Source organism: Ctenocephalides felis, unplaced genomic scaffold (assembly GCF_003426905.1).
Source record: "Ctenocephalides felis isolate EL2017-DRISC unplaced genomic scaffold, ASM342690v1 CF-g0.4_SCAFFOLD_01170, whole genome shotgun sequence".
In the NCBI taxonomy this organism is placed as follows: domain Eukaryota; kingdom Metazoa; phylum Arthropoda; class Insecta; order Siphonaptera; family Pulicidae; genus Ctenocephalides; species Ctenocephalides felis.
The window spans coordinates 58,172,772-58,199,348 of record NW_020537324.1 but is presented as its reverse complement, the minus strand read 5'-3'; the positions used below and the strand labels follow the sequence as shown (position 1 = coordinate 58,199,348).

At 29.3% G+C, this 26,577-nt stretch overlaps 1 protein-coding gene across 1 annotated transcript in view; it reads left to right on the top strand.

Annotated features, from left to right (window-relative positions):
- The first annotated feature begins 9,954 nt into the window (after positions 1-9,954).
- Positions 9,955-26,577, top strand: part of LOC113368410 (protein giant-lens-like) — a 104,062-nt gene continuing 87,439 nt past the window's right edge. The window contains exon 1 of the mRNA XM_026609953.1: positions 9,955-10,370. Within this exon, the coding sequence (XP_026465738.1) occupies positions 10,143-10,370 (228 nt within the window). The 5' untranslated portion in view covers positions 9,955-10,142. The remainder of the gene's footprint in view (positions 10,371-26,577) is intronic.

Below are 26,577 nucleotides of genomic sequence, written 5' to 3'. Positions count from 1 at the left end.
GGATCAATTGTTCGGAAAAGCAACCCTTATCAAATTATTAAAAAATCCAGGATATATCAATTAGATTTTCCAACATTTTTTTTATTAGATTTAATGAGTTAATAAAAAAAATCTGCACAGAAATGAAAGGTGATTCGCGTTAATTCAATGCATGATTTTTATTCAGAACAAAGAGTTAATATGATGAAAGTTACGTATTAAATTATTCAAGGAAAACTGGGATATTGCGACAGTAGGATGAGAGCGGCTGAACAATGTGCCAACTGAACGCCTAAAGCTAATTTCTATTTTCTCATGTTAAAAGATTAGTGCTCAGATAAAGGCGTTTACTTTTCCATCTCAAACTGCTTTTCACATAATTAATAATGATATATAATTATTAATATAGGTGGGATTATTCTTAACTATCTAACTTGCAAAAATCCGTAAAATATTCATTGACCTAATAGGTATAATAAAAACGACTATTATTATATAATAAAAATAATTATATGAGAAAAGAGAAATTATTTGATTAAATGAAAATCTACTTGATGCTATCAAAGTGTACTCGGAAACCCAGCTCACCAGACCTGTTCGGACGTATTTTCGTTTTATTATATTGACCATGAAGGTGACAATCTTCATGGCATTGAGCTTTTATACGGGATGATTGCTATCCCTGGTACAGAAGGTAGCGGAGAGTCGATAGGACTAATTGTTCACTTCTAAAAGTGAAGTCCGCAAAACATGTTTAATAAATAACCCTTAAATACATCTTCTTTCATCACAACTTAGTTACGAATCATTGATTGTAATAAGAACTGAAACAAATACGTAATATACAAACAAATCAGTGCTTAATACAGTTCACAGCTACAAGGGTTAAATTATAACCTTAATAACATGAGTTAACGAAGAAGAGTTTTAATAAATTCCATAACTACGTGGCGGTATGCAAAACCAAAGCGCGAATTAGCCACTGATCTGATTTAGCTACTTTTATATAATTTTTCTCTTATATACAATTGCATTATTCGTGCGGTTATAATGTTATCACGAGAAAAACTTCTGCTCATTGCTTTCACAATAGGTTGAAGAATAAACGATTTAAAAAAATCTACTTGATGCAACCAGGCAGATCAGGATAGAAGACGATTTGAAATTGAAATTTCAAATCTAAGAATTAAATAAGACGGTAACTTAAAATTTAAATAATAAATTATATAGAGAAAAAGGTAAAAATTGCCTTCACTCGATAAAACTGCAATAGTACTAGATTTTTTTCATCTATTAATATCAAGATCAAGTTTAGAGATATTTGAATAAAATATGTTTAGCTTTTATATAGTGGCCTACGTATGTAAATAATACACATTAAACACATAGCAACAAATTTGCTTCACCTGAAGCTTTTCTCATTACATATATCAATTGTTACTTTACTTTAAATTTTTTGACTAGTAGATATTGAAAGATCGTAAAACGTCAAATACAATGAATACTGCAGATGGGATAATTACTATATTGTATTTGGTCAGCAAATCAAGGCTGACCAGAAACGGGCCTATGGACCGATTCTGTTGCAAAACAGACCAATGTTATGGAAAGGCTATATTATGAAGAACTTTCCATATAAAATCGTTCCAAATAAAGATAGAAGCCATGTAGTTGCAGTGCAGTCAGGCGTTTTTCTCAGGTTGTCAGATAGAAAATCTAACCTAGAAAACGCACAAATGTCAAAAAAAAACGATCTTAGATAACAGGATCTTTCTGACACAGCTTTATAACAAACAAGTAACGTTGCTGTTAATGTAAAGCTTTATAAAAAACAAGTAACGTTGCTGTTTATGTGTAAAACTGCTTGAATGCCCAGCAAATATATGACATTTTGGCTGTATTCAGTATGATTCAGTAGCATAATGTATGGAAGTTGGAGCGTAACATTGCCTTGACATAACATTGTTGTGCGGCAGAATTGGCCGATTATTGTTTGATACTTCAAAAACAATATTTGATGTTAACCAAATAAACATTGATATAGATTCCTTCATCCAATCCGATATCACATACACTAAACATCGAAAACCGATATGCAAAATCGATCACAATAACGGGTTATTTTCCAAGAAAGCTCTGCGAGGATTACTTCTCGTGTTACATAGTAAGATAGGATCAGTCGCAATGAATTTCCAATTTTATTTCACATCGCTTGGAACGTCGTGATATTTTAATATGCCAGAGTGTTGGTTTAGAACAATAATCTTTATAAACGTGGCTGGATATTGAACTGCATGTTAGTCCTCATTGGACCTAGCCACTAAATCACCTCTAGGTGAAGTCTGACAAACGATCGTTTCGAGCAGAACAAATCGCGCGACTGGCAAACGCAAGACTAAGGATATGTAACTATGAACCAAGTGAATCTTTTGGCACAAATAAATACAAATGTGTACTAATCAAATTTAAAACATCTACATATACCAAGATTTGAGCTTTTTTAATTAATTTACTAGCTTGATTTAGTGCTACGCTACAATTATTGTAGCCTAGCTCCATCGTAGCCTCTAGATAGGTATCCAACTTATGAAGAAAATTCCACCCAATATCCGAAAATTTTCTTTGCTACGATCTGTTTATCCAAAAACTTTTAACAAAGACTGTTACAACATATTTGAAAAAATAATATTTATAAGAAATTAGTAGATGCACCCAGTGGAAGAAAATACAGGGAACTGAAAGCCGAAGCCCAGGATCAGGAAGCACGGAAGCAGAAGTATTACAAGAAAAATACATAAAAATGTTCAAAGAAAGAGGGGGGGGGGATAGTGCTAATGGGAATGCTAGACGACGAAGAGTAAGGAAATCATTTATTTGTGGCGGCTCTTACACCATGGACTTGTCTTCGGGCAGACTACCATTTATTATTTACATATTACACCCAGTGGCGTATCTACTAAGGATATTCCATGTAACCTTTTGAATCAACCTTTTTAATGGATTTGCTTTTAATGATATCGCAGAACAGAACTTATAACTTAATTCATTTCTAATATCATAATTATCATAAAACTTTTTGATGAATTTAAAAATTCAACTAAATACCTCTTCTATCTCGCCTGCAAAAAATTGCGCGGATCATTTTTCGCAGATATTTGTATTCCTTCGCTCATGAGTTGTATTCCTTACTTAGTTGAATTAGCCACAGATGATTAGTGGTTTCCTATCAGACGATGAAAAACTTCGAGATTGTTTACCTTATAACGGCCATAAAACTGTACGAATAGGTCAATCTGAACGGTCCAACAATGAACAATTTGCAATCAAAGTCCAAACCGAAACGGATAGTGATTTATGTTAGAAAACATTATTAACACGTGACTTTTGCAGGATTCGATATACGATTAGTTATTGCAGTTGTAAGCGGTAATATTGCAAATGTATGAAATTAGTGATTATCGAACGTTATTAGTAACAGGTAAGTAAGTACAAGGAAACATACGGGTTGACAGAGGTGTGGATAAAATAATCTTGATAGCTTACATTATTATTTTAGTCCATAATCATCTGATTTCCAGAATTTTAATTCGATACGGGAAGTTCCAACCATTTGTCTCAAGGCTTGATGCCACCACTAGTTTAGAGTCTAAATTGCTTGAACAATATTTAAACAGACGTAAAAAAATAGAAAATATTTAATAAAGCATATCGTAGAACGATTTTATAAAACGTTTTGACTAATTTCAAAACTCTAAAAGATGCCTTATCACACTTAAATAAGTTTCCAATAATAATTCCTACAATTACTAGAAGAGTAAAATGGATACGACAGATGGAAAGCCTGAGAAATATGCTAAAGAATGATAATACAAAATTTATTAAAATTTACTATTCAATATGTTTAAAAATTCAATCAAGAATTGGTTTCTAATTGATACAAACTAAAATAATTCCTAAAATACCCATAAATATACGTTACGACAAGAAGCTACAAATCATTTAAAATCTTTAGGACTGATATGGCATACGCAGGATTGAGTCAATTATACATTATTACTAGTCATAAAAGATTCTTTCTATGATTAGGTATTGTGGTAAGTGTTCATAATTATGAATAATCATGGAAATAAACTAGAATTATGTTAAATTTATGGGCCCAAATGCTATACATTTAGTAAGTGGAATTTAATCGAATGATGATACGTTCAAATGCACTCGTAGTTTCATGTATTTTTTTTTAAATTTCATCTGATATGTGTAAACATATGTTAAATACAAAACTAGAAAATCAATGTAATATTGGATTCATATGACTACTTCTTTAAATTAATTGCATTCTCTACATATCTCTTAATACCGAATTAAAAAGAAGTGTGAATATTTGCAAACCAGTGGCAACTTTTAGTCTATTTCATACTAAGTATGACATTATTAACCCTTTCCACTCGCCAATTGCGTATTGCCGTATGCCATTTGCCAATATGTATTTTGCCGTCGAAGCAGCGGCATCCGCGTGAAAAGAGTTAAAAAATCGATAAATTTTTCATGAAAGTTATTGAAAATTGAATTAAATGCAAATACACCATAAAACTATTTTGATATTTCAATGCGAATAATTGATGCTTTACACAAAATGATTTATGGTCCTTATCCTGTCTTGATTACAATATAAAACATGAAAATAAAAATTCGTTCTATGAGATGATATTAATTATATCTAATTATTACGGGATGAGATAAAATAATCTTAATTCATAGAATGTCAGTTGACCAAAATAAAATACGATACTAACCAAATCTTTGCTCAAGAAAACAGATAATTCGAAATGCAAATCGAGATAGTGTTCATTAAGAAATTATTTCGAATGATTATAACAAAAGAATTTCTGACAAGGATATCACATATATAATAATAATATTGATTAATTAAAAACAATGATAATTAAGAATATGATATGAATGTACCGACGGTATATGAAAAATACCGACGTTTTGATAACGTGAATACTATTAAATAAAATAAATAGTATTGTGAAAAGATAAAATATATACCTTCCATTGTGATAAGAGGAAGAAGTTAAAAAAATGGCCTATTATCATTGATGATCTCGACCTGCGGTCAATGAAAATATCCATTTAAATGTTATTATCACAATAATAATTAAAAATTATTTCAATTTATTTATAAGTGTGGCTTGTTCTGTGCAAAGAATGAATGTAAGAGCTAAAAATGCTTTTCTAATTGAAGAGAACATATTGAATGACCTGTGACATCTCGAGTTGGTCACAGTTATTATCATATAAAGATCTTAATGATGGTACTAATAAACGCCGGATATAGTAAACTTGACACATACGTTTTTTTCTTCAAGGAAAATGATGATGAGTAGAACGAGTTTTCTTGTAATAAAATAGACTTTTTGCCTTTATAGAATAATAAATTGATACATTATAAATTAAAAAAAAAATAAACTAGTTCCATATTTTGCTAACAAGTTTGATATTATTTCTAGATCAATGGAATAGATTAGTTGTACTAATGGAATAGATAAGCTATAGCAAACGCAAAAAAACTAAAATGAAAATTTGTATATATCTTTACGTTTCAAAGGTTTCTGAACATTCTGGCATACCTTAGAAAAAATTGATGTTTGTGCGTGTGTGTATGTGTGAGTGTGTGTGTATGTGTGAGTGTGTGTGTATGTGTGTGGATACAAATTTTCGTCGACGATTTCAGGAACAAGGATCAACCGATTTAAAAAATTCAAAAATAACATTCGATTTGTATTGATGGGAAGACGTGCTGAATAGTCTTTGGCAAAGGCAGGTTCAGGCATTTTATAGATACAGGGCAAATAATGCCAAAAATGGTAAATCAAGTTTTGAGAGAACAGAGTGCTCAATTTGAATGATTCAAGAAAGATTTTATTTGTATTGACGAAATGAAAAACGGATGACTAAATTTTTGGAGGCAAGTCCAACGGTTGAGAGATCCAATAAAAAATAGAAAAAAGTACCATTTGATAGTCAAATATGATCATTAGAATTATGCACATTAAATTATCGGATATTTTATATATATATTTTAATAATGAGTACAAATTTTGTTTGCATTTCTGTGGGTCGCATACTAATGTTAACCAATATTGAAAGTTCAAATTATCAAAATATAGTAAAAAATTTCAAATTTTTCAAAAAAGTCATTTTTTTTTTCAAAAAATTCAAAATTATCTAATTTTTAATACTAAAAAACGTTTTCAAAAAATGTTAAAGCTTTTGTAAACAATTTAACTTTCGGTGCGGAAAGTTCCAGTAATTTGCCTTAAGGCAGATGCCATGCACCACTTGTTTGCCATAATAAAGCTAAATCAGCTAAATCTTAACAACTTCAAAATACTTTAACTTACACATTCAATATTTCAATAATTTCAAACAAATTGATCAATTTTAGAAGTCGCTGTTAAAATAAATAGATTATATGTTAAAACTGCAAAACAAATTGCGCACACCTCATATTCTTGATCATTAGCGCCATTATTTTGAATTTACACAATTTTCCTAATATGTAAGGATTTTTATATCGAAATAATAAATACATCGTAGTGTAAAATAAAAAACTGAAGATATTTTTACAAATTTTTAAGATAATTTTTTGGCTCACCAATAGTAATAGTAGTACTGTTGTCAACTATTAGATGACTACATATAAAAAGAGCACGAGACTTTAAAGACAGCATATTAATTAATAGTAAAATTTGTTATTTCCTTGCAAACGACAAATACACTACCTTCAAAACTAGTAACAACATGTAGGTAAATATTACTGACAACCTCTAGAATCAAACTAATATATTTCTTATTCTTACTTATATTTTCCACAAACCCTCTAAACCTGACGGTGTAAAAGCTCTATCGTGATTACAGCTCAGACAAGAGCTTTTCGTGTTAATTTTCTTATGATGTCCGATTGATTGTCGTACACTACTATTAGGAAGATACGTCAGCGGTCTTCATTCATGCTTGGCGCGCGCACTGTGCGACAGATACAGTTAAAATGGCGGCAAGGTGTCCGCGCGGCCTGTTACGACACCACGCCGATACAAGACGATGCGGGCCCGCGGGAGGGGTACGCGAGTCAAGACTAGTGATGGTAATAGGACATCGAGGTGGGTATTTAAATTTAATAAATCATTTTTTTAATATTATATCCGATTAAGTATTTAATTTAGAAACAGGTGGTACATGTCATCGTTGCTAGAACTTTCCGTACCAAAAATTAAATTTTTTAAAAAAGCCTTAAATTTTTTTGAAAACTTTAAAAAAAATGAGTCTTTGTGAAAATTTTGAAGTTTTTGAACAAAAATTACATTTTCGAAAAATTTGATTTATTTCTATATTAAACTTTGTTAAAAATATGGAACTTTTTTTCAAAGCGATCGTGCTTCATAGCTGTTTTAGAGAAAAAATATCGAGGCGCAAAACCGTGTTTCCAAAATTGTAAACAATCCGAACACACACACACATACATACATCAAAATCTTCTAAAGTTTGCCAAAATGTTCATAAACATTTGAAACGTAAAGATACTATAACTTACCCTACGGTAAGTTAATAAAATATTACGAGACTTTATGGTCATTATGCTATTGCGTTGATTAAATGCTAATTGATATATGATAATCTCAGTAGTCAGAACTTTATCAAGTTTATTATAAGTAAATCATATATAAAACTTAGAGCAAAACACTATGTTACAGTCCTTTCTTCATATAAATTGGTAACAAGAATTATCTAAATGCTATGTATTTGCTGTGTAACACAAATCTTACTTGCATCTTTCACATACATGAAGTTATGATAACATTGCTTTTGACGTTTTACGTTTTTCTGATTTTATATCTAAAACGCCTGACTGCACACCAAATACATAGCATTTTGACAATTTTTACTACCAATTAATATAAAGATTGAACCCTCACATAGCGTTGCCATAAGATTTATACTAATCGTATAATTTAGTTGGATCTGAAGCAATAATATCAAGGAGCAGTTATTTTTAGAGAAATAATATATATTTATACAATGTATATATTTTTGAAAATGTTCGAGATGAAATTCTTAATTTTTTATTTATTGTTAACTATACTTGGAACTGTAGCAATACGAGTTGGCTTTGTTAGGTGGATCATAAAAACTTTAGGTAGTCAAGATATTATATTTTTAATACATTTTTAGAAAAAATTTACATTGGTGACCCCATCAAGATTGGTTTATTTAAAATTGTAGATTTATTTACAAAAATAAATAATTTTATAAATATATAAAAATAATAATAATATAAAATAAATATATAAAAATCTGATAGTTTTTAAATTTCGTCATGACAACTATAAATTGTTTTTATTATCTGTGATCAAGGCTGATTCAAACCATTATACATTAGAATATTTTAGAAAAAAATTAGTTACCACTATTATGGCTTCCAATAAATCTATAGAAATTTATAATTCAACTTGTGATTTCACACGTCTTTCTACACTTAAAATTCCATATTTTACAAATTCTTTAAAAACACTGTCATGAATAAAATGTCTCTATTAAAAAGTTTTCGGGAGTTTGACGACAAAAAAAATATATTTTAAGAGTGACTTATATGGTGGCAAATAATTTTAAAAAACGTTCAATACTTTGACTATTATTTTGCTCGTCAAACATATAATAAAATTTTAATAGTAAATTAGTAATATTTTTTATTAAAAATAGAAATAGAAATCAAAAAATCATAACTGGTATATGGACAGTATTACAGCAAATATAAAGGTTAATAATAATGATATTTGAGACTTAATATGGTCTATAAATTTGTGAATATCGAAACGATCACTGTTCTTTGACTATGTATAATAGAGTTAACTGTTGCACCCATTTCATGCATCTCTATTTATTGAAAAAAATTAAAATTTAAGTGTGAAGGTACTTTTATTATAGTCATAACGATCATAACTTTTTTCATGTTATTGGATTTTATTTGTAGTTTTTATAAGAAATTTTATAAAACCTCTCAACAACGATTTTATTTCAACACCCCAACACCTCAACTCCTTTTATGGTATTAAGTTTCATCATAAATGGCAAAATTTTATTGATTAATTTTGTATAGTACCATACCCATTTGAATTAAAAATTTTTAAGACAAAGCACAACAAAGTTACTCTATCACACTATTTTATTCTCTATAACCTTAAACTCCTATAGAAATTCGTGAGTCTTGAATCAGTGACATAACACATTTAAAGAACTTCGTATAAACATTCATGATTTCTTAATATAAGTTCAATTCGAAATATTGCAAGAATGTTCGAAAAGCTTGAAAATTCGATAAAGATATCGTACTACACTACACGTAGCGCGTAAGTAGAGAAAACGCTATAGTGGCCGTCCTTGTCTTACATTAAGATTCAATATCTTGGAAGCCCATTCATTCATATAGAAAATACTTCTACCTGTAAAAGTTTACGTTGAATTGTTGTTAGGTCGCTGCCAGCCATTCAGTTTGGTTCTGAACGTCAATACAGAATACTAGGTACTCCGGCTTAAGATAACTCGTACCACGAGCTATGCACACGCATATAATATACCGCATACGTTAGGCTGTTCATATTATTTCAAAAGTGTACTGACTTTTCATCTTCTCAGAAGATTTAAAAAAAAATTGTTGCGTGAAATTTGAATTTTTTTACGATAAATTATAACACATTCTAAGAACGTTGAATTTTTCAAGTGGTGCAACATAATAAATAAGAAGATTCCGGGAATGTTACAACAACGGTTTGTATTCCACTGTATATGACGTTTTAGGAGGAATGTCGAAAAAACCTCGTGCCCGCTGCTCGTAAACAATCTCGTGAATTCTTATCAGTTCATCTGAATCTCCTATACCGTGTTGATATAAGATGAATCTGAAAATCTGTCTTGATAAATCAAACGTACGCAGTAAGTGATACCGCGAGTGATTGTACACACAACAGTGTGCGCGCCAGTTTCAATTGACCGTCAATGAAAATTCTTAATACAATCCATTGATACTTTGATTGTCCGCGGAGACGACGCATGTGTGAATAAATACTGTGAATAATATTTAATTGTTGTTAAATCGGACCAAAATGGCTTATCAAAATTGCCTGATGGGTGCTTCGTTGTTGACAGTGATTTTGTTAGAAGGGTTGTTATTGCTGAAGGAAGCTAGCGGATCAAGACTTCCTATGGAAGTACTAACTCACAGGCCGGATCACATCCCGCTGCACGCACGAGCCCATCACTATGAGCACAGGCCGCACAAAATACACTCCATAGTGGACCGGGGACCTCTCAGAGTGCTTTATCAAGTCGGGGTAAGTTTTCACAAAATTTAATTATATACTATACGTATAATAAGACTTGTAATACGATTTTATACCTGTCACCGAACGCATCAAAAGTCTACTTCAACGTCACTTTTACAAGATTTTTTAGTTTGTTGTCTATTCAAATAAAATTAAATTTTCTCAAATGTAATTAGTGATTGATAATATCTTCTAATTGTTAGAGATCACTTTAACTAAAACACTAACTTAAAAATGACAAATCGTATTCATTAATATTATTATATATTAAACCCATTGTGCTAGACTCTATATATAGAGAATATCTAACTATTAAAGCTCTAGAAAATACCATTTTCACTGAAATATACTTGTTGCTTTAAATGTTGATTTAAAAATTGATGAAACTTATTAGTTTATATTATTATATATTATATCGATAACAGTGCAAAATAGATATGGAGTTTTTATTTAACAAAGCTCTAGATATGGAGCTCTTTCTCTTTCACTGAAATACTAATTTAAAAATAACAAATCTTATTCGTTAATATTACCTAATAAAGCTCTAGAAAATACTTTTGATCTGTAATTTGAAAAATTATAAATCGTATTCATTGTAGAAAATATATATGTACTGCATTTGTATTGGAATAATTGGCAAGAAATTGAATCCAGTAAACTTATACTAATTTTTAAAAGAAATATTTAAACAAAATATTACAACCATTATATTAAAAACCTCACATCACATTTTGCTTTATAAACCAATAATAAAAAATAAAAATTATTAAAGCTCTAGAAAATTCTCTTTCAATAAAATATTAATTTAAAAAGATCGTTTTTAAACAAATCGTATTCGTTAGTATCATTATACATTATACCGATTATGATAGTAGTTCTAAAACGTATACAGAATTTCTAACTAATTTTTTTTTTTGCACTGTAATTTAAAAAGTTGCATCGTATTCGTTAATATTATTATATAATATACGAACTGTAATAGTACACAAAACATATGCAGAATTTGTAATTATTAAAGCTCTAGAAAATTCTCTTTCACTAAAATACTAATTTCAAAAAATATACGTAATTTCTAAATATTGAAGCTCACAAAAAATTTTTCTCACTGAAGTACCGATTGAAAAATGACTGAAATGATCATTAATATTATTATACCTCAACCGATTTTGATAAGACAACAAATAAATTGTGATTATTAAAGCTCTAGAAATATATTTTTCACTGAAATCTCATTTAAAAAATATACGGAATTTCTAATTATTAAAGCTCTAGATAATTCTTTTTCACTGAAATACTAATTAAAAAATGACAAATAGTATTCATTAATATTTGTTAATATATTTCAGTATCGTACGTAATTAATATTATATATAGAGCAATTGTAATAGTACACAAAAATATAACAAATATCAAATTAGTAAAGCTCTAGAAAATTCTCTTTCACTGAATTACTATTTTAAAAAACGACAAACCGTATTCGTTAATATTATTATATATTATACCGATTATAATAGTACAAAAAACATATACGAAATTTGTCCTTATTTAAAGCTCTAGAAAAGTGTTTTTCACAGAAATACCAATTACAGTCAAACAATTAGTATTCCTTAATTATTATATATATAATATATTATACCAATTATGTTAGGGAATTTCTAAATATTAAAGAACTAGAAAATTCTCTTTCTATAAAATACTAATTTAAAAAATGATAAATGACGTTTTTGTTAATATTATTATATATTAAACCAATGGCGATAGTATGAAACATTTACAGAATTCGAGCTTAAACTGTTGCAGCAAGAACAATATAAGTATTTTTTATTTCAGCTAATATCTTTTATAGAGAACAAAAAAAAATCTTTACTGGATCTATTAAAATAATTCGAAGAATAAATTAAAATTTACTAATTAAATTTAAATTAATATAGAGAAAAATTGCTTTACCGATACTTCATGTCATAATCTTTATATTCTGTGTGAGATAAAAATTAGTCTGTAATATTAGTCAAAATAACATGATAAGAAAAAACTATGGTCGATTTTCAGTTCCTAGTGCAAAATATTTCAATAAAATGATGAAAGAAAAATTTTATTGATGTAAATAAATCTATAATTTTTTTTTTTGAAAAATAAGTAAATTTAAATAATGTAATACAAGTCGTTAATGGACTCTATATGCATGTGCATAAGCCAGTACGCCAGTATTTCGTAATTTTAAACTTGGAATCATTCAAATAAATTTATCTAAATTAATGCTTTTCCAGTTCATTTCACCCACCTTCGACAGAATTTACAGATTTAATAAAATATATCAATTAATGTGGAAAATAATCTGCATAGACGAATAGCGCAACGTAAATACCGGACATGTCTTATCTACTTGGAAACTTGTTTTCCGCGCTGTTACCTCTGCTCATTGATCACTTAATATCTAATATCTACATCAATGGATGTATGTTTATGTGTATAATGGCAAACTTTTTCTATATCTTCATTGCTCAGAATTTTCTATTGACTAATATAGTAATAGTTTTCATGACTCACTGGGAAAGGATTCAATTTTATGGGGTGGTTTAAACGATTACTCATTCGCGAGTTAGTCATCATTAATAAATGTTACGACAAAATATAGGATAGAATGGGGCTTAAAGGTCCAAGGGGTAAAAAGGTTCACCAACATTATCTAAAAAAAAATAAGTAAAGTATAGAATTTCTTAGGGTCACTATTTTAAAGTAGAAGACAAAAAATGTGTAACCTTAATTCTTTCGAAGTCGCTATCAGGAGAAACAAACTCCCATGTATCAATATCTATAACAAAAGTATTTTTTTCGTTGGCAGTTTTTTTTTATTTTGAACTTTTTTGCTTAGTTTATAATACCAGAATATAAATATTAAGTATACGTTATTTAATTGTTTTATAAGACGTGTTGTTACTTTTAAGTTAAATTGAAGTTTTTTATTTATCCTTTGTATAAGCTTACATTTGTGCCAAAAATGACTAACTGAATGTTACACTGGTGAAGGTGTGAACAAAAAGAAAATAGTAAATAAAAAAGTAAATTAAGTTAAAAAAGCTATTTTACAAGAGATAATTTAAACTAATATTTTTCCCAACTCTGCTGATGAATATTTCTGAAGAAATACCAGATCAAAGTTATATACGGTGTAATCTTTGTGAAAAATTGTCCCCATAAAACTTGTATTTCACTTGGGTTTAATAATATAGCTATTATTTCGTAACATCCCTTTAAAATTAAAAATAAGACATTGTATCTGTTTGTCCTCTAGCTATCCCTTTTAATAACACCTATAGGGAAAAATGGGACAGATGACAAATTTTAGAAGAATAGCTAAAATACCTATTTTTATAATTAAGAATTAGGTGGGAATTTTACTGAACATAGTTCGATAGTTGTTTGTTTGACACGTGTTATGTGTTGTAGAATAGTTTATTTGGTTTAGACTGTATAGTTAATGAAAGTCAAATAGGACCCTTGTGTCTTGATCTACCCTAACGCAAAGATACCAATAAAATAGAAAATAATATTAAGTATGAAACCACCTAAAACATGATAAGGGGCCGTTCAAGTATTACGTAAGCATTATAGGGGGGTGGGGGGGTTATTGATTTGCATATTTTGCTTATTTTGGGTAAGAGATTTGCTTACTTTTGCTGAAAAAGGGGAGGGGGGAAGTAAATAATTGTAATAAATCAGCTTACGTAATACATAAACGATCCCTAAATCTTAATTTCTATTTTTACCAAAAAACGAATGAGTAAAAAAATAATTTAAAAGTAAAAGTCAACCCGATCAGTTAATTATTTTTATAAGTCAACTTTCATTATTTACATCGTCCAACACTCTTTCACACAATATGTTTTCAGCTGCAAGGATATGTAGTACCTTGAAAGTTATTACTAAAGGTCATTCGGAGTTTACATAACAGTGTTTTACTCCTCGATTTTTATGAACCGTAGCCAAAGCGTGAGTAATAAAAATATAATATTTCTTCGCAGTTCAAACTCTTGGAATTAATAGACTTCGTATTATTTATAAAACAACAAATACGAGGATCTCGTTACCGCTTCACGGTAATGCGATCAGGATGGATTGTATTTTTTCAAACCCCTTATCGTCGATTGCCTTATAGGAAATATAAGAAACAAGATCGTAAATTATAATATGACATTGCTTGAACTCTTTTAAACATCACGTTCAGCTCATGTACGTATTTGGTTCGAGATCGAATTATTAACAAAATTAGTAATTTGATATTGTTATAGAAATCGCTTTAAAATTCTGCTCACTTGTACGATTACATAGGATTACTATTCATTGGATACTAAAACGATTTCCTTTAGTCTAACTGTAATTCTATATTCTGAATTGCAAAAAAATTAAAGTAGAAAAGAGAATTATCGAAATAAAATCATAAATATTATTATATATAATTAGAAGTTTATTTAAAATACTATGGGATAGACTAAATAAATTTCATTAATGGAAAAAAATAATCATATGTTTAATTTTCCTAACAATGGGGGAGAATTACGTATTATATGGATCCCAAAATAAACATTTTATTATGAATGAATTTATCAGAGAATGGCTCAATTAATAAATATAATTACGCTATTGATATGAGTAATTCATTGTTCTAATCAATAATGTTTACAATAGCTGATATGAATTTAGCTATTAAGATTACGATATCAAATTTGCTGTATTCGAAAATAAATAAACATTAAAATATAATAACAATAGCAAGGTAGGTACAATAACTAACTGCTTCAAATCATAAAAAATAACAGTGCATTAATTTCTTTTATATGATCCTACCCGTGAAGGTTTTTAATAAAAATATGGTGTGAAGAGATTTACTCTTTGTAACGGACACCTGAATATGCCGAGCAAGATATAAACTAATTTTTTTTTGCAAAGTTTAATATGATATATTAAATCATTCAAAAATTTAGTAATTCAATAAGATGATATATTCAATCAAACAAAAATTTAGTAATAATACAAAATAACGAAAAATATTTGTATATAAAATCATTATTAGGTAGGGTGGGACACAAAGGTCAATTTGACTTTGAGGAATTATATTATATTGTGAAACCAACCCAGTTATATCACAACAAATAACACATATCAAACAAATAACTTTCTGACTATGTTCAGTAAAAGTCCCTACTTCATTATATCATCATTATAAAAATGTGTTTTCTTTGATGGTTTTCAAAAATTTGTCACCTGGTCTTTTCTACACCATAGGCGGGTATGGCCAGGGGGTAAACAGGTTAATTTCTTATTTTTAATTTTAAAAGAATTTTACACAAATACAATTTGTGTAAGATTACATTATTCGACCAATGCAAAATATCATGGGGACATTTTTTATAGAGATAACTCTGTATATAACCTTGATCTGATATTTTGTCAGAAATATTTATCAGTAGAGTTGGAACAACTTTTTATTTAATTCATTTCTTGTAAAACTACTTTTTTAACTTAATTTACTTTTTCTCATTGTTTACAACTTTGCTAAGATGAAGGTTCAGTTGATCGTTCTCACCCCATTCAGGTGCAAGCTTTTATAAAAGTTATATAAAAAAAACTTTTGAATCTAATCTAAAAATTAAAAATACGACTTAAACAACAATTAAATAACGTATACTTTAAATTTATATTTAGTTTACAGAAACTAAACAACAGTGCTCATAACCAAACAAACTAACAACAAAAGTAAATACAATAGTTATGGATTATCAAACATTGCCGTTTATCTCCCGATAGCAACATCGTAAGAATCAAGGTGATGGCTGGTTATACATTATTTTTTCCTCTATTTTCACATATTGTTGCTAAAAAATACTTAACTCTATAGGTTTTCAGATATCGATGATGGACCTTTTTTCCCACGGATCTTTAAGCCGCATGCCACCTATGTTTCATTAGTGCACGTTATGTGTTATAAGTTACATGAACTAGAGTAGAGTAATAAAAGCAACAAACTTTTTATTCATAATCAACATAAAATTAAAATAAAATCTACTAAAACGAATCAAGTTGCATAGTCTAGAAAGTTTTATCTTATAACATGTGCTTTAAATTAATTATGAAATTTAACATTTTAAATAAACCAGATAATAAATAAGGAAGATTCCAGAGTGCAGAAAGAAGATTCCGTTGAGAGAATTTTATAATACACTAGGTATTCAATATTTCCACGATATCTTCATAGATGTAATACAAGACGTATCCAGAGTATGAAAATGATTATACATCATCGTGGTCAGTATGCTGACTTTCGCACAACCCTAAAAGGCAGTGTACGTAAGATCTAACGTGCATTCCATCGTCTTCGGCGTACTGTTAAAGCGCAGAATGCAGAATGCAGCGCTAACGTTCTTTTGTAATGTAAACTCTTCATCGAGAAACGATGCAAAGGGTAGGAGTCAAGAGTCGACCTTCAACCGTGAAGGTCGACCTCTCTTCAGGATGCGTGACCTGCGTGGGCAACGCGCTCGCCGCTCGCCGCTCGGACATACGGCACGACGCACAACGCAACACGCTGCTGCGTGCACAAAGATATGGCACTCGAATGAACCACACGGCAGGGCCACCAATAAATAGTTAGCGAAAATCAAAAACTCACAATCAGTAAAGGAGAAATAATCAAAAAACATTTTTTCTAAATAAGTCAGATTTTTTTAATGTTCTTTAGGTTAAAAACCATCCAACCAACCAAAGCCAATAAAAACTAACCATCAAAATTTATATTTATCAAATAATTATCTATTTTAGAAAGAGGAAATTGGTAATTACATATTACATTTATAAAATTTCTTATACAAAAGTATTAAAAAGGGGTTCACTAATTTCTCATGTGTTTGAGTTTAACAAGCTGTAACTCAATTATTGTACCCAAGTAGATAATCGTATTATCAGAAGCATTAACTTTTAGAGCAACCTAATTTTTGAAGTTAATTTCATTAAGGTTCCACAATTTTCTTATCTTTGTATAACTGTATGAGAAAATTTTGACACAGTTAATTTTTTTAAAATTGTGCCATTTTTATCACTATTATTCCGGTATTTTATCACAAATAAAACACAGGTCCACAAAATATTAAAACTTGTCAGTATTAGGTGTGCGGCATATGTTATCCAATGTACTTTATAATGCAAAACTCAAATCTAAATTCAAAATTGAGTGTCAAAAAGCAGAGAGCGGAGAAAAATTCAAAAAGACCGACTGTCCCATCTACTAATTTCTCTACATGGTTATTAAAATCTTACATCTTTTTTGTTTCCTGACTCCTGACTCTGGTCATCAACAGAGTAACTGATTTATGCAATGTTTTTGCAGATTTATGCAATATCTTTGCAGATTATACAGAAATAATAGGGAATAAATATAGTTTTATTAATAAATTGTTTCTGGATTCTACAAAAAGAAACTCAATAAAGACGTAAAAAGATTGCTGAAATCTCTTTTCCAGGTCACTTAAAGGAAAAAGTACAAGGAAACGACCGTATTTATAAGATTTTAATCATAATGCAAAAGACCTACTAGATCGAAAATTTTGTCTTTTTTCATTTTTCTCTATTTTTTCTTGCAGTTTGACCCCAATTTTGTCTTTAGATTCCTGTTTTGCGTTACAAGTACACTCCAAAACATATGTCATACAGGCACTTTTTTTTCTTCTTTGGACCTGTGTAATCATTGGGAACTTTAAATTTCAATAATTCTTTGATGTACCAGTTATAGAGATAAAATGTTATGTTACCTTTTGTAGAATAATCGCATGAGATGGCAGCCAAGATCTGTCAAGAAGCTATGTCTCTGTTGTTCAATCTAATGCTTATCAGCTTCTAAACCATAACCTCCAAATGGCAGAAACTAATGTCAAATAACAAAGTGAAGTCAACCAATTTTATATTCTGACGTTTGTTTGGAGGTAAAGCTTTAGAAGTTTATATGACTACCAACTCATGCGATTTTGCAACAAAAGATACATAACAATTATTCTATCTCTATATTGATCCCTGTTTTAATTTTTCAAATTAGAAAATCATTAAACTAACGATAAGTATGAAAGTAAACAATTACGACTTTAAAAACTGATCTAAAACTCAATATATAATTTGTAGAGGTATTGAATTAAATTAATTTATGATGCACCCATTTGGGCTTTGCAATGTTGCAGTTCTCTAAGTACATTCTCTCATTTGCCGTTCTGTATATCTTGCGCTAAGTATGTATACTAACAATAAGTATTCAATTTTATATAGCCGATTAAAAATAATAGTGTATCCGTATAAGGATCGTCGCTTCTTGATGTCTGGTTAGTCTGCACAATGTACGAATAAGATAAAAATTGAAATTAACAAAGACTGGACAGAGAATACAAAGTTTCTTATAAAATGTAATTGCTAAAAGGATATATATTAATTTTGTAGTTTTTTTTGATGATTTAAGAAATAATGTGAAATAACAAAATCATTTCTATATTATTTTCATGCCAAATATAGCACACATTATATGCCAATTATATCTGTTCATGAAGAAATAATAACAGGGTAAATTTAGAAACTTTATCTAAAAATAAACTTTCTGAATGCCGTGTAATTATTTCAAGCACGAGCCACGTGAAGCCGAATTGGTCGTCTAATTTGGGGTTGGGTCAGATTATACAACACGCATGAAATTATTAAAATTAAGAGACTATATTTAGAATCATTAGCATAAATATTTTAACAAAATTCTACTAAAAAGAGAATTCAGTTGGAACAAAATTTATGATTTTTCTATTTAGATTATAAAATTTTACTTCTACCATAATGCTAATTTAAAATAAATAAAATAACTAGTGGCGCATGGCATCGTGCCTTCAGTCAAATTGCTGGAATTTCCAGTAGCAAAGTTAAACATACAAGGAATGAAAATGATCAATAATCGATCAAAACCTAACTTATCGTATGTGTAATGAAGGAGACATACAAAAAATGCAGTTATAATAAAATTGTTATTTGAGGTTTAAGTCTTTTGTAGGTTTTATGTATTAAATGCTTGATCATACATCAAATACACAGCTTTTTGACAGTTTGTTAATACCAATTCATACGAAAATAGGTCCGTAACATAGCATCGCCATAACTTTTCTACGTTATCTCAGAATTGGCACCATTATTTTTATTATAACAAATTGCTTAGAATTATAGAACATCAGATGTTTTTATTGAATCTTGAAACAATAAATCTTCCAAAGAATGTTTCTACCACCAAAAATGAAGGTTACGGCTAATTGCAATACAAAGAATACCAGAAGGATTTTAGCCAACTATGATCAGCCGAATCCCAGACAAATAACAGGTTTAGAAGAGGCCTTTAAGTTAAAATTCTACAATGATAAAATTTTACTAACAAACCATTGTTTGAATTGCAAAAGAAATCTTTTCTTGAGTAAAATGAAACTTAATTGAATTTACCAAGCATGGCAAGAGTATCCATAAGAGGATCATAGTAGGGGGCATGGTAAATTTAAATGCTCGTAAAAAATAAACAGATAAAACAAATAAATAGTAGTAAAACAAATACTGTAAAATCTTTAAAAATTCATGATCTTCAAAAATGATAAATAAATATTCTAATCCCAGCTGCATCAACACCATGAGTTTCTTAATACAAGCTTCCAACTGTGCAAGACCGTATATAAATATATTGATAATAATTTCTCGCGACGATAAATATTATAAGAAGATTATGCCGTAATATAAATTGTGAGAGTTTAAATGCGTATACGGAAGCTCATCCGTGTAGAATTCAACAGCGTTCATGATCCCTTTTATAGTTTTTAATCCTTTTGTACTGAATAATGAGTTTTCACCATATGCCTCCGTACTCAGCTGCGGAGCCGTTCATTCAACGCGGATGAAATAAAGGAAGTAATATTTTTGCTCGAAGAAAGATTACAATTTGCTTGACACGAAAGGAGAAGATACATTTTTATTGTGCTCGAAAGTCTTTGAGAAAGAGGCTTTAGAAACTGCATGCTATATGTAAGGCATTGAATAAATAAATGATAGATATCATATGCATAACGGTATTTTTGGATGAGGAATTAAAATTAGTTGCATATATCAGGCAGCAACATAAAAATCCTAAATTTTTTATAAGCACATTCATATAACCATATATAACAAGTGGCAAAAATATTGGAACTTGCTTGAATTTTTTTAGTATGGAACTATCAAGTTTTATATAATACAATCCTGATTGAATGCGCCAACTTTTGATGAAACTTGCTATTGCCAACATACTTTTGCCTTTTTTTTTTAGAGCAGGGCCTAACAAAGTAGAGCAATTTTGAAAACCTTAAATTCACAGTTTAACAAAAATTCTTAATTCTTGACAACTTGGAGCAATTGTGCCACCGAAGTTTAATTGATCAAAAATAATAAAAATTAATCACAAAAATCAATAAATGGTTACAGCTTGACCAAAGCGGTCAAGCTCTGGGTTGAATCTAAAAGCTCATAATTTTTAAACAACGTGAGATATTTTTTTTAAAAAAAATTCATGATATTTACAACTATTGAGTGGTTTTTCCAACATGTCCTTATTACGGCTTACAATTGTAAATTCCACAAATTTACTAAATGTCCTTAACTGGACAGTTATAAATAAAATAGAAAATAAAAAAAATTATAGTTACAATCAATACCCGGTTTCGGCTTGATGTTGAGTTCTGTGACACCCATACATCTATTTAATATATATTTTAACATATATTTAATATATATAAAATGACAGACATGATCGATATCGTTTGAATTCAAATAAAAAAAAGAAAAGAAAAAATAATTAACAACAAAAATTACTTCAAAGTAAAAATTATTTAAAAAAATATATAATTTTTTTTAGTGACGGTGTAAATTATAAATGAAATAAAATGAACAACTGGTCAACAATTGATTTTCTGGCAGGGAAGAAAAATAAATGTAAAGCTTAAATATTTTAACAAAATATATTTGTTTTTATGAATAAACCAAACTGGTTCACAACCTACTGCTGGAACATAAATATATTTTTTTTATTCTCTATTTTATTTACAACTATCCAGTTAAGAGACATTGAATAGAATACTATATTGACATGTTGGAAAAACAACAATATTTGTTTTTCTATTCATTTTAATATTAACAATATTTTAATAATAATTATATAATCTTAACTATTTACTTATAAATAATTTCCTATAAATAATAAAGTTATCAGGTTGTCAAATATCTCCCTTCCGCTTTTTTGCTCTTGGTTTATAATACAAAAAGGTGGAAGGGAGATATTTGACAACCTAATATTTCAATCTTTATCAGGAAAATTGATGACTTAGATCAAATGGCGCTTTTCTCTTTAATTTACATCGAACATAATAAAAAACTAAAAAGGATTACGAGCAAACTACTAAAATATCTTAGGGTTATCTATGATCAAACGCTATCCATAATTAGTTACAGTTTAGCTCATAGAAACCAATAATATTTTTCTGATTGCTAGAATGAAGTATCAAAAAAATATGAACATTCATTATTTTCAAAATGTAGCGCATTGTAATAAAGAGCATATAATAGTAATATACTCGTTTTGTATTTACGCCACAAAGTTGATTTCCTAACACGTTAGTAGTTAGTAGTAAAAGTTTCAGCATGGTACAAAAAATGACAGTGATTTTATTTTTAAAACTGATTAAACGTTTATAATGGTAGTAAGATTATCATTTTAATCGTTATAAACGTTATCCACGTCAAGTTTTACGCAATAGGCTTACCCAAGCTAATTTACGACTACGGAAAAAATAGGATAATACGAGAATTCCTAAAGAATCAGTTAGTCACTACCTTGACAGATATATTAATATAAATGGTTATAAAAAATTAAAAATAAAATTAAATTCAAAATAATTGACTTTAAAATTTGAATGCTATAGCATCCACGTCATTCTGCACCACAATAAAAATGAATGCTATAGCATTCACGTCCGCTAACTTAAAAAAAATAGAATTTTTAGCCATGCAAAGATATTAACTCTACCACGTATCATTCTATTACTATGATGAATATTTAAGATTGTTTAATTTGAATAGGAATAAACTACATCTTCCCAAGATTAATTGGTACGAGTATATATGTGCCTTACACCAGCACGGCACGCCTCAAACTCGACGTGCATGTGCGTCAGTTGCCTCATTTATTAAAAAAAGCAATCTCAGAATCGACAGGTGCGCTCTGCGCTGTGCCGATGCTGATGCTGATGCTGGGGCGATGCGATTCTTATCGTCCTACGCCAGTATTTCCCAACAAGTTTGCGCGAAATCAGTGGATAATATGGACAAACACTTGCTTAACGTATATGGCATATTAACATATATAGAATCAAGGTATAATATTGTATTCGGTATAGTCAGCTGAGAACTGCAGATCCACAGAAATGCAGAAATTAGAGGACAGTTCTGTCGTAGTATTGACCAATGTTATGGAAGGCTATGTTATGTAGCAGTTTTCATACAAAGTGGTAGTAAAAACTGTCAAAATCCTATGTGGTTGCTGTGCAGTCCGGCGTTTTAAATAGAAAATCTAGCCCAAAAAAACGTTGAAATGTCAAAAAAACGATGTAATCATAACTGGATCTTTGAGATACGGCTTGATAACATATGGTGAAGTTGTATTTTATATGTAAAACGTCGGATCGCACAGCAAATACATGGCATTTTGACAGTATTTAGTAGCATTTTGTATGAAAAACTGGAACCTAACATAGCCTTGCCTAAACGTTGTTTATTTTACGGCAGAATCGGCCCTCTAAATTCTGCATTTCTGTAGATCTGTAGTTCTATCGAATTTATCTTAACTTATTTTTGATATATTTTATTCAATTAGATAGTTTCTTCTACATTAATCATCAAATTAAATAAACAGGACCCCCAACTAATCAATAACAATGGTCTCATCTGATTGGTATCTTTTCTAACGTCTTCAGTTTTTTACCAAATGTTTTACTTGATGCTCATTCCGGAGCAGTTGCAAAAAAAAAATATTTAAAAAAATAACTATTCAATTAATAATGATGCCAAATAAAGAAAATGTTTATGCAATAACTACAAACGCAAACGATAAGAAATTCTTACTTTCAAATTTATTTCTAATTTTAGGTTTTTACAAAAAGTTTATCGAAGGATTTATCTAAACTTTCTTTGATATATCTTATTCAAACAAAAATTATATCAATTTCAGAAAATATGTTTATATAATAATCACAAAGGCAGTTTCAAATCATTTTTAATGAAAATCTTCTAGAAAACAGAATATGTAGGTTTAATTTTAACTAAAGCCTTATCTAAGAAAATATGATTTATCTAAACCTTTCTAAATTTTAATGTTATGGGATTCATCTAAACTTTCTTTGATATATTTAAGACTAATAATAACTATGCCAATTATATAAAACATATTGTTGAAGATTTGAATTTGAACATAAAATGTGTTGGTGAGAACAAATAATGAATGTGTCAATTTATAATATAATCTAGTAAGTGAAAAATAAAACATATATAAAGTATGTCCCTACTGTGTATTAAATTTTAATAAAAAATTAATTCAATACGATTTTAATGGGATTTATCACGCGATTAATCAATAATCACAAATGGAGATGATCTTATTTTTAAATTTATAGAAAATGTGATATTTTCATTAAAAATCTGACTTGAGTAGATAGAAGTAAATAAAAGTTTTCAATTGTTACTAAAGAAAATACGGAGTTTTGATGATACATAAGTTTTTCTTAGAAAATAATATTTATATGTAATAATAATATAAATAAATAAAAAAATAAAAAATAAAATAATAAAATATTTATAAGTATCACTTAATTTTGTTTCACTTTAAATTTAATTTAAATATTTTTGGATTACGTTAATCCAACATTGTAAAAAGCTTCGATGCACGAATTTCATCTTAAATTTTACTCTACTTTGTATTACCATCAATAATTCTATAGACTACTTGAGAAGCTCACCCAATTCTAAAAGTCAAATGCATGAAATTCCATGTATTAGAAAAAAAAGCAAAAAAGTAGCGCAATTCATGAATAGGATTCTTAAGAAGCAATCACGTTTGCAATCATGCCGATCTTTAAAAAAACGATGGAGAAACAACGGCAACTAAAAACTCAGTTCGAACAAAACACGCCAGACTAGACGAAATCCGGAAGGAAATTGAAAAAAATGAACGAAATTAATTATAACAAGACCCATGTTTTTAATCTTGTGTTTTACGAACGAAGGATTTCGGCTGCTGGTAGCAGTAAGCGAGGGCACCCGGATCGGTTATTTGTAAATTATATGTAATTTTCTGTATTTGCTATTTTTTGTTTACATAAATTTATTGCTCATTATTTGGCGTATTATTATCTAAAAGTATAGAAACTTATAGATTGTGGATTTTATTCAGATCGTCTTAGTGGATATTGAAATTTATGTTAATCTAGAGATATTTTTCAGGACTATTAAATAGTATATAATATACTTTATGAAATTCATTTGTTGATACAACCAATTATTTGCAGATATCAACCCCAAACAAATAGAGAATAATAACTAATTACTCAAAGTATTTTAGACATTGCACCTATATCAAAATATGAAATTTTAATTACTATTTTATAAAAAATATCCTGGGTCTTCCGTATTCGTAATTAGGTCTTTCATAACTGACTTTTCTTTAAAACAAATCGGTTTTCCAAACGATTGAGTTACTTGACTTACATTATGCGGCCCTGTAAAAGAGTTAGTACAAGAACGTAATGGTACTACAGAAGTAGCAGGCACATCCAATTAATAACGTCGATTGGTGTCTGTCTTCATTGTAGCAAAAACAAAAAAACTCAAATAATATTGGATAGATAGCTTGCTAGACTGATGTTATTCATGTGATAAGAGCAAGTAGCTCAAGACTTTGTCGTCCAAAAACTTTATTGCAAATTGTTATAATCGACGCAACTAAGTAGCCCCAGGGTACCTTAAACTGTCAAAGCCTAACTACGCAAATGCATCCAAAAACTTGCAACGAACTATTTTTGCATTATGACTTGCTCTAAGGATTGGAGTTAGTCATAAATAGTTAGTAAGCATAAATTGCATTGCTGCAATACATAATCTAGTCATGCGAAAAGGAACCATTGGGTTGTTCAAATAATGCTAAATTGTACGGAAATACAACACCGATAGAACAGTTTGCATGATTGTTTTAATAGAAGGTTTGATAGTTTTGCACCGAGAGACATGGAACAATGCGATCGATTGCCCAATTTTTAATTCCTAATTCAGGGACCTATTCTGCTGCACAACAGACCAATGTCACGGTCAGGCTATATTATGAAGATTTTTCCATACAAATTAGTTCTAAATAAAGATAAAAGCCATGTGGTTGCTGTGCAGTCAAGTAATTTTCTCAGGTTGTCAGATAGAAAACATAACCTAAGAAACGCACAAATATAAAAAAAACGATGTTAGATAACAGGGTCTTTCTCACTCAGGTTCATAACATACGAGTGACGTTGTAGTATATGTTTAAAACGTCTGAATGCAAAGCAAATACATGACATTTTGACAGTATTCCGTATGATTCAGTAGCATAATGTATGGAAGTTGAAGCTTAACATGGTCTTGCCATAACATTTATCTGTTATGCGGCAAAATCGGCTATAATCAATATTAAAGTTGCCGAGCACTATATAAACAAACACAGAAAAAAAAAAATAATATATATGGACTATAATAAAAACAAATGAATATTTGTAAAAATTACTACAACGATATCGTATTTATCAAAAAGTTTTAATACCCAGACATCGAGCAAAGCCAGAAATAGCATCTAATACTAGAGCAATAACACTTTATTGCTTTAACTATTAAATGATTATTAGTTTAAATATAAATAGCTTAACAATAGCAATAACATTGCAAATTGTATGTACACGACATATATTATCCGCTGTTTATTTGCCGAGCGTCCGCCGTGAAAACGTTTAGCGTTGCAAATCCCATTGTGTTACGACTCCGTCGAGAATTCTGAGAATAACCCTAACTATTCCTAGGAAAGTCACAAAAAACTTTTAACAAACAGTTAAGCCCTAAAATTCAT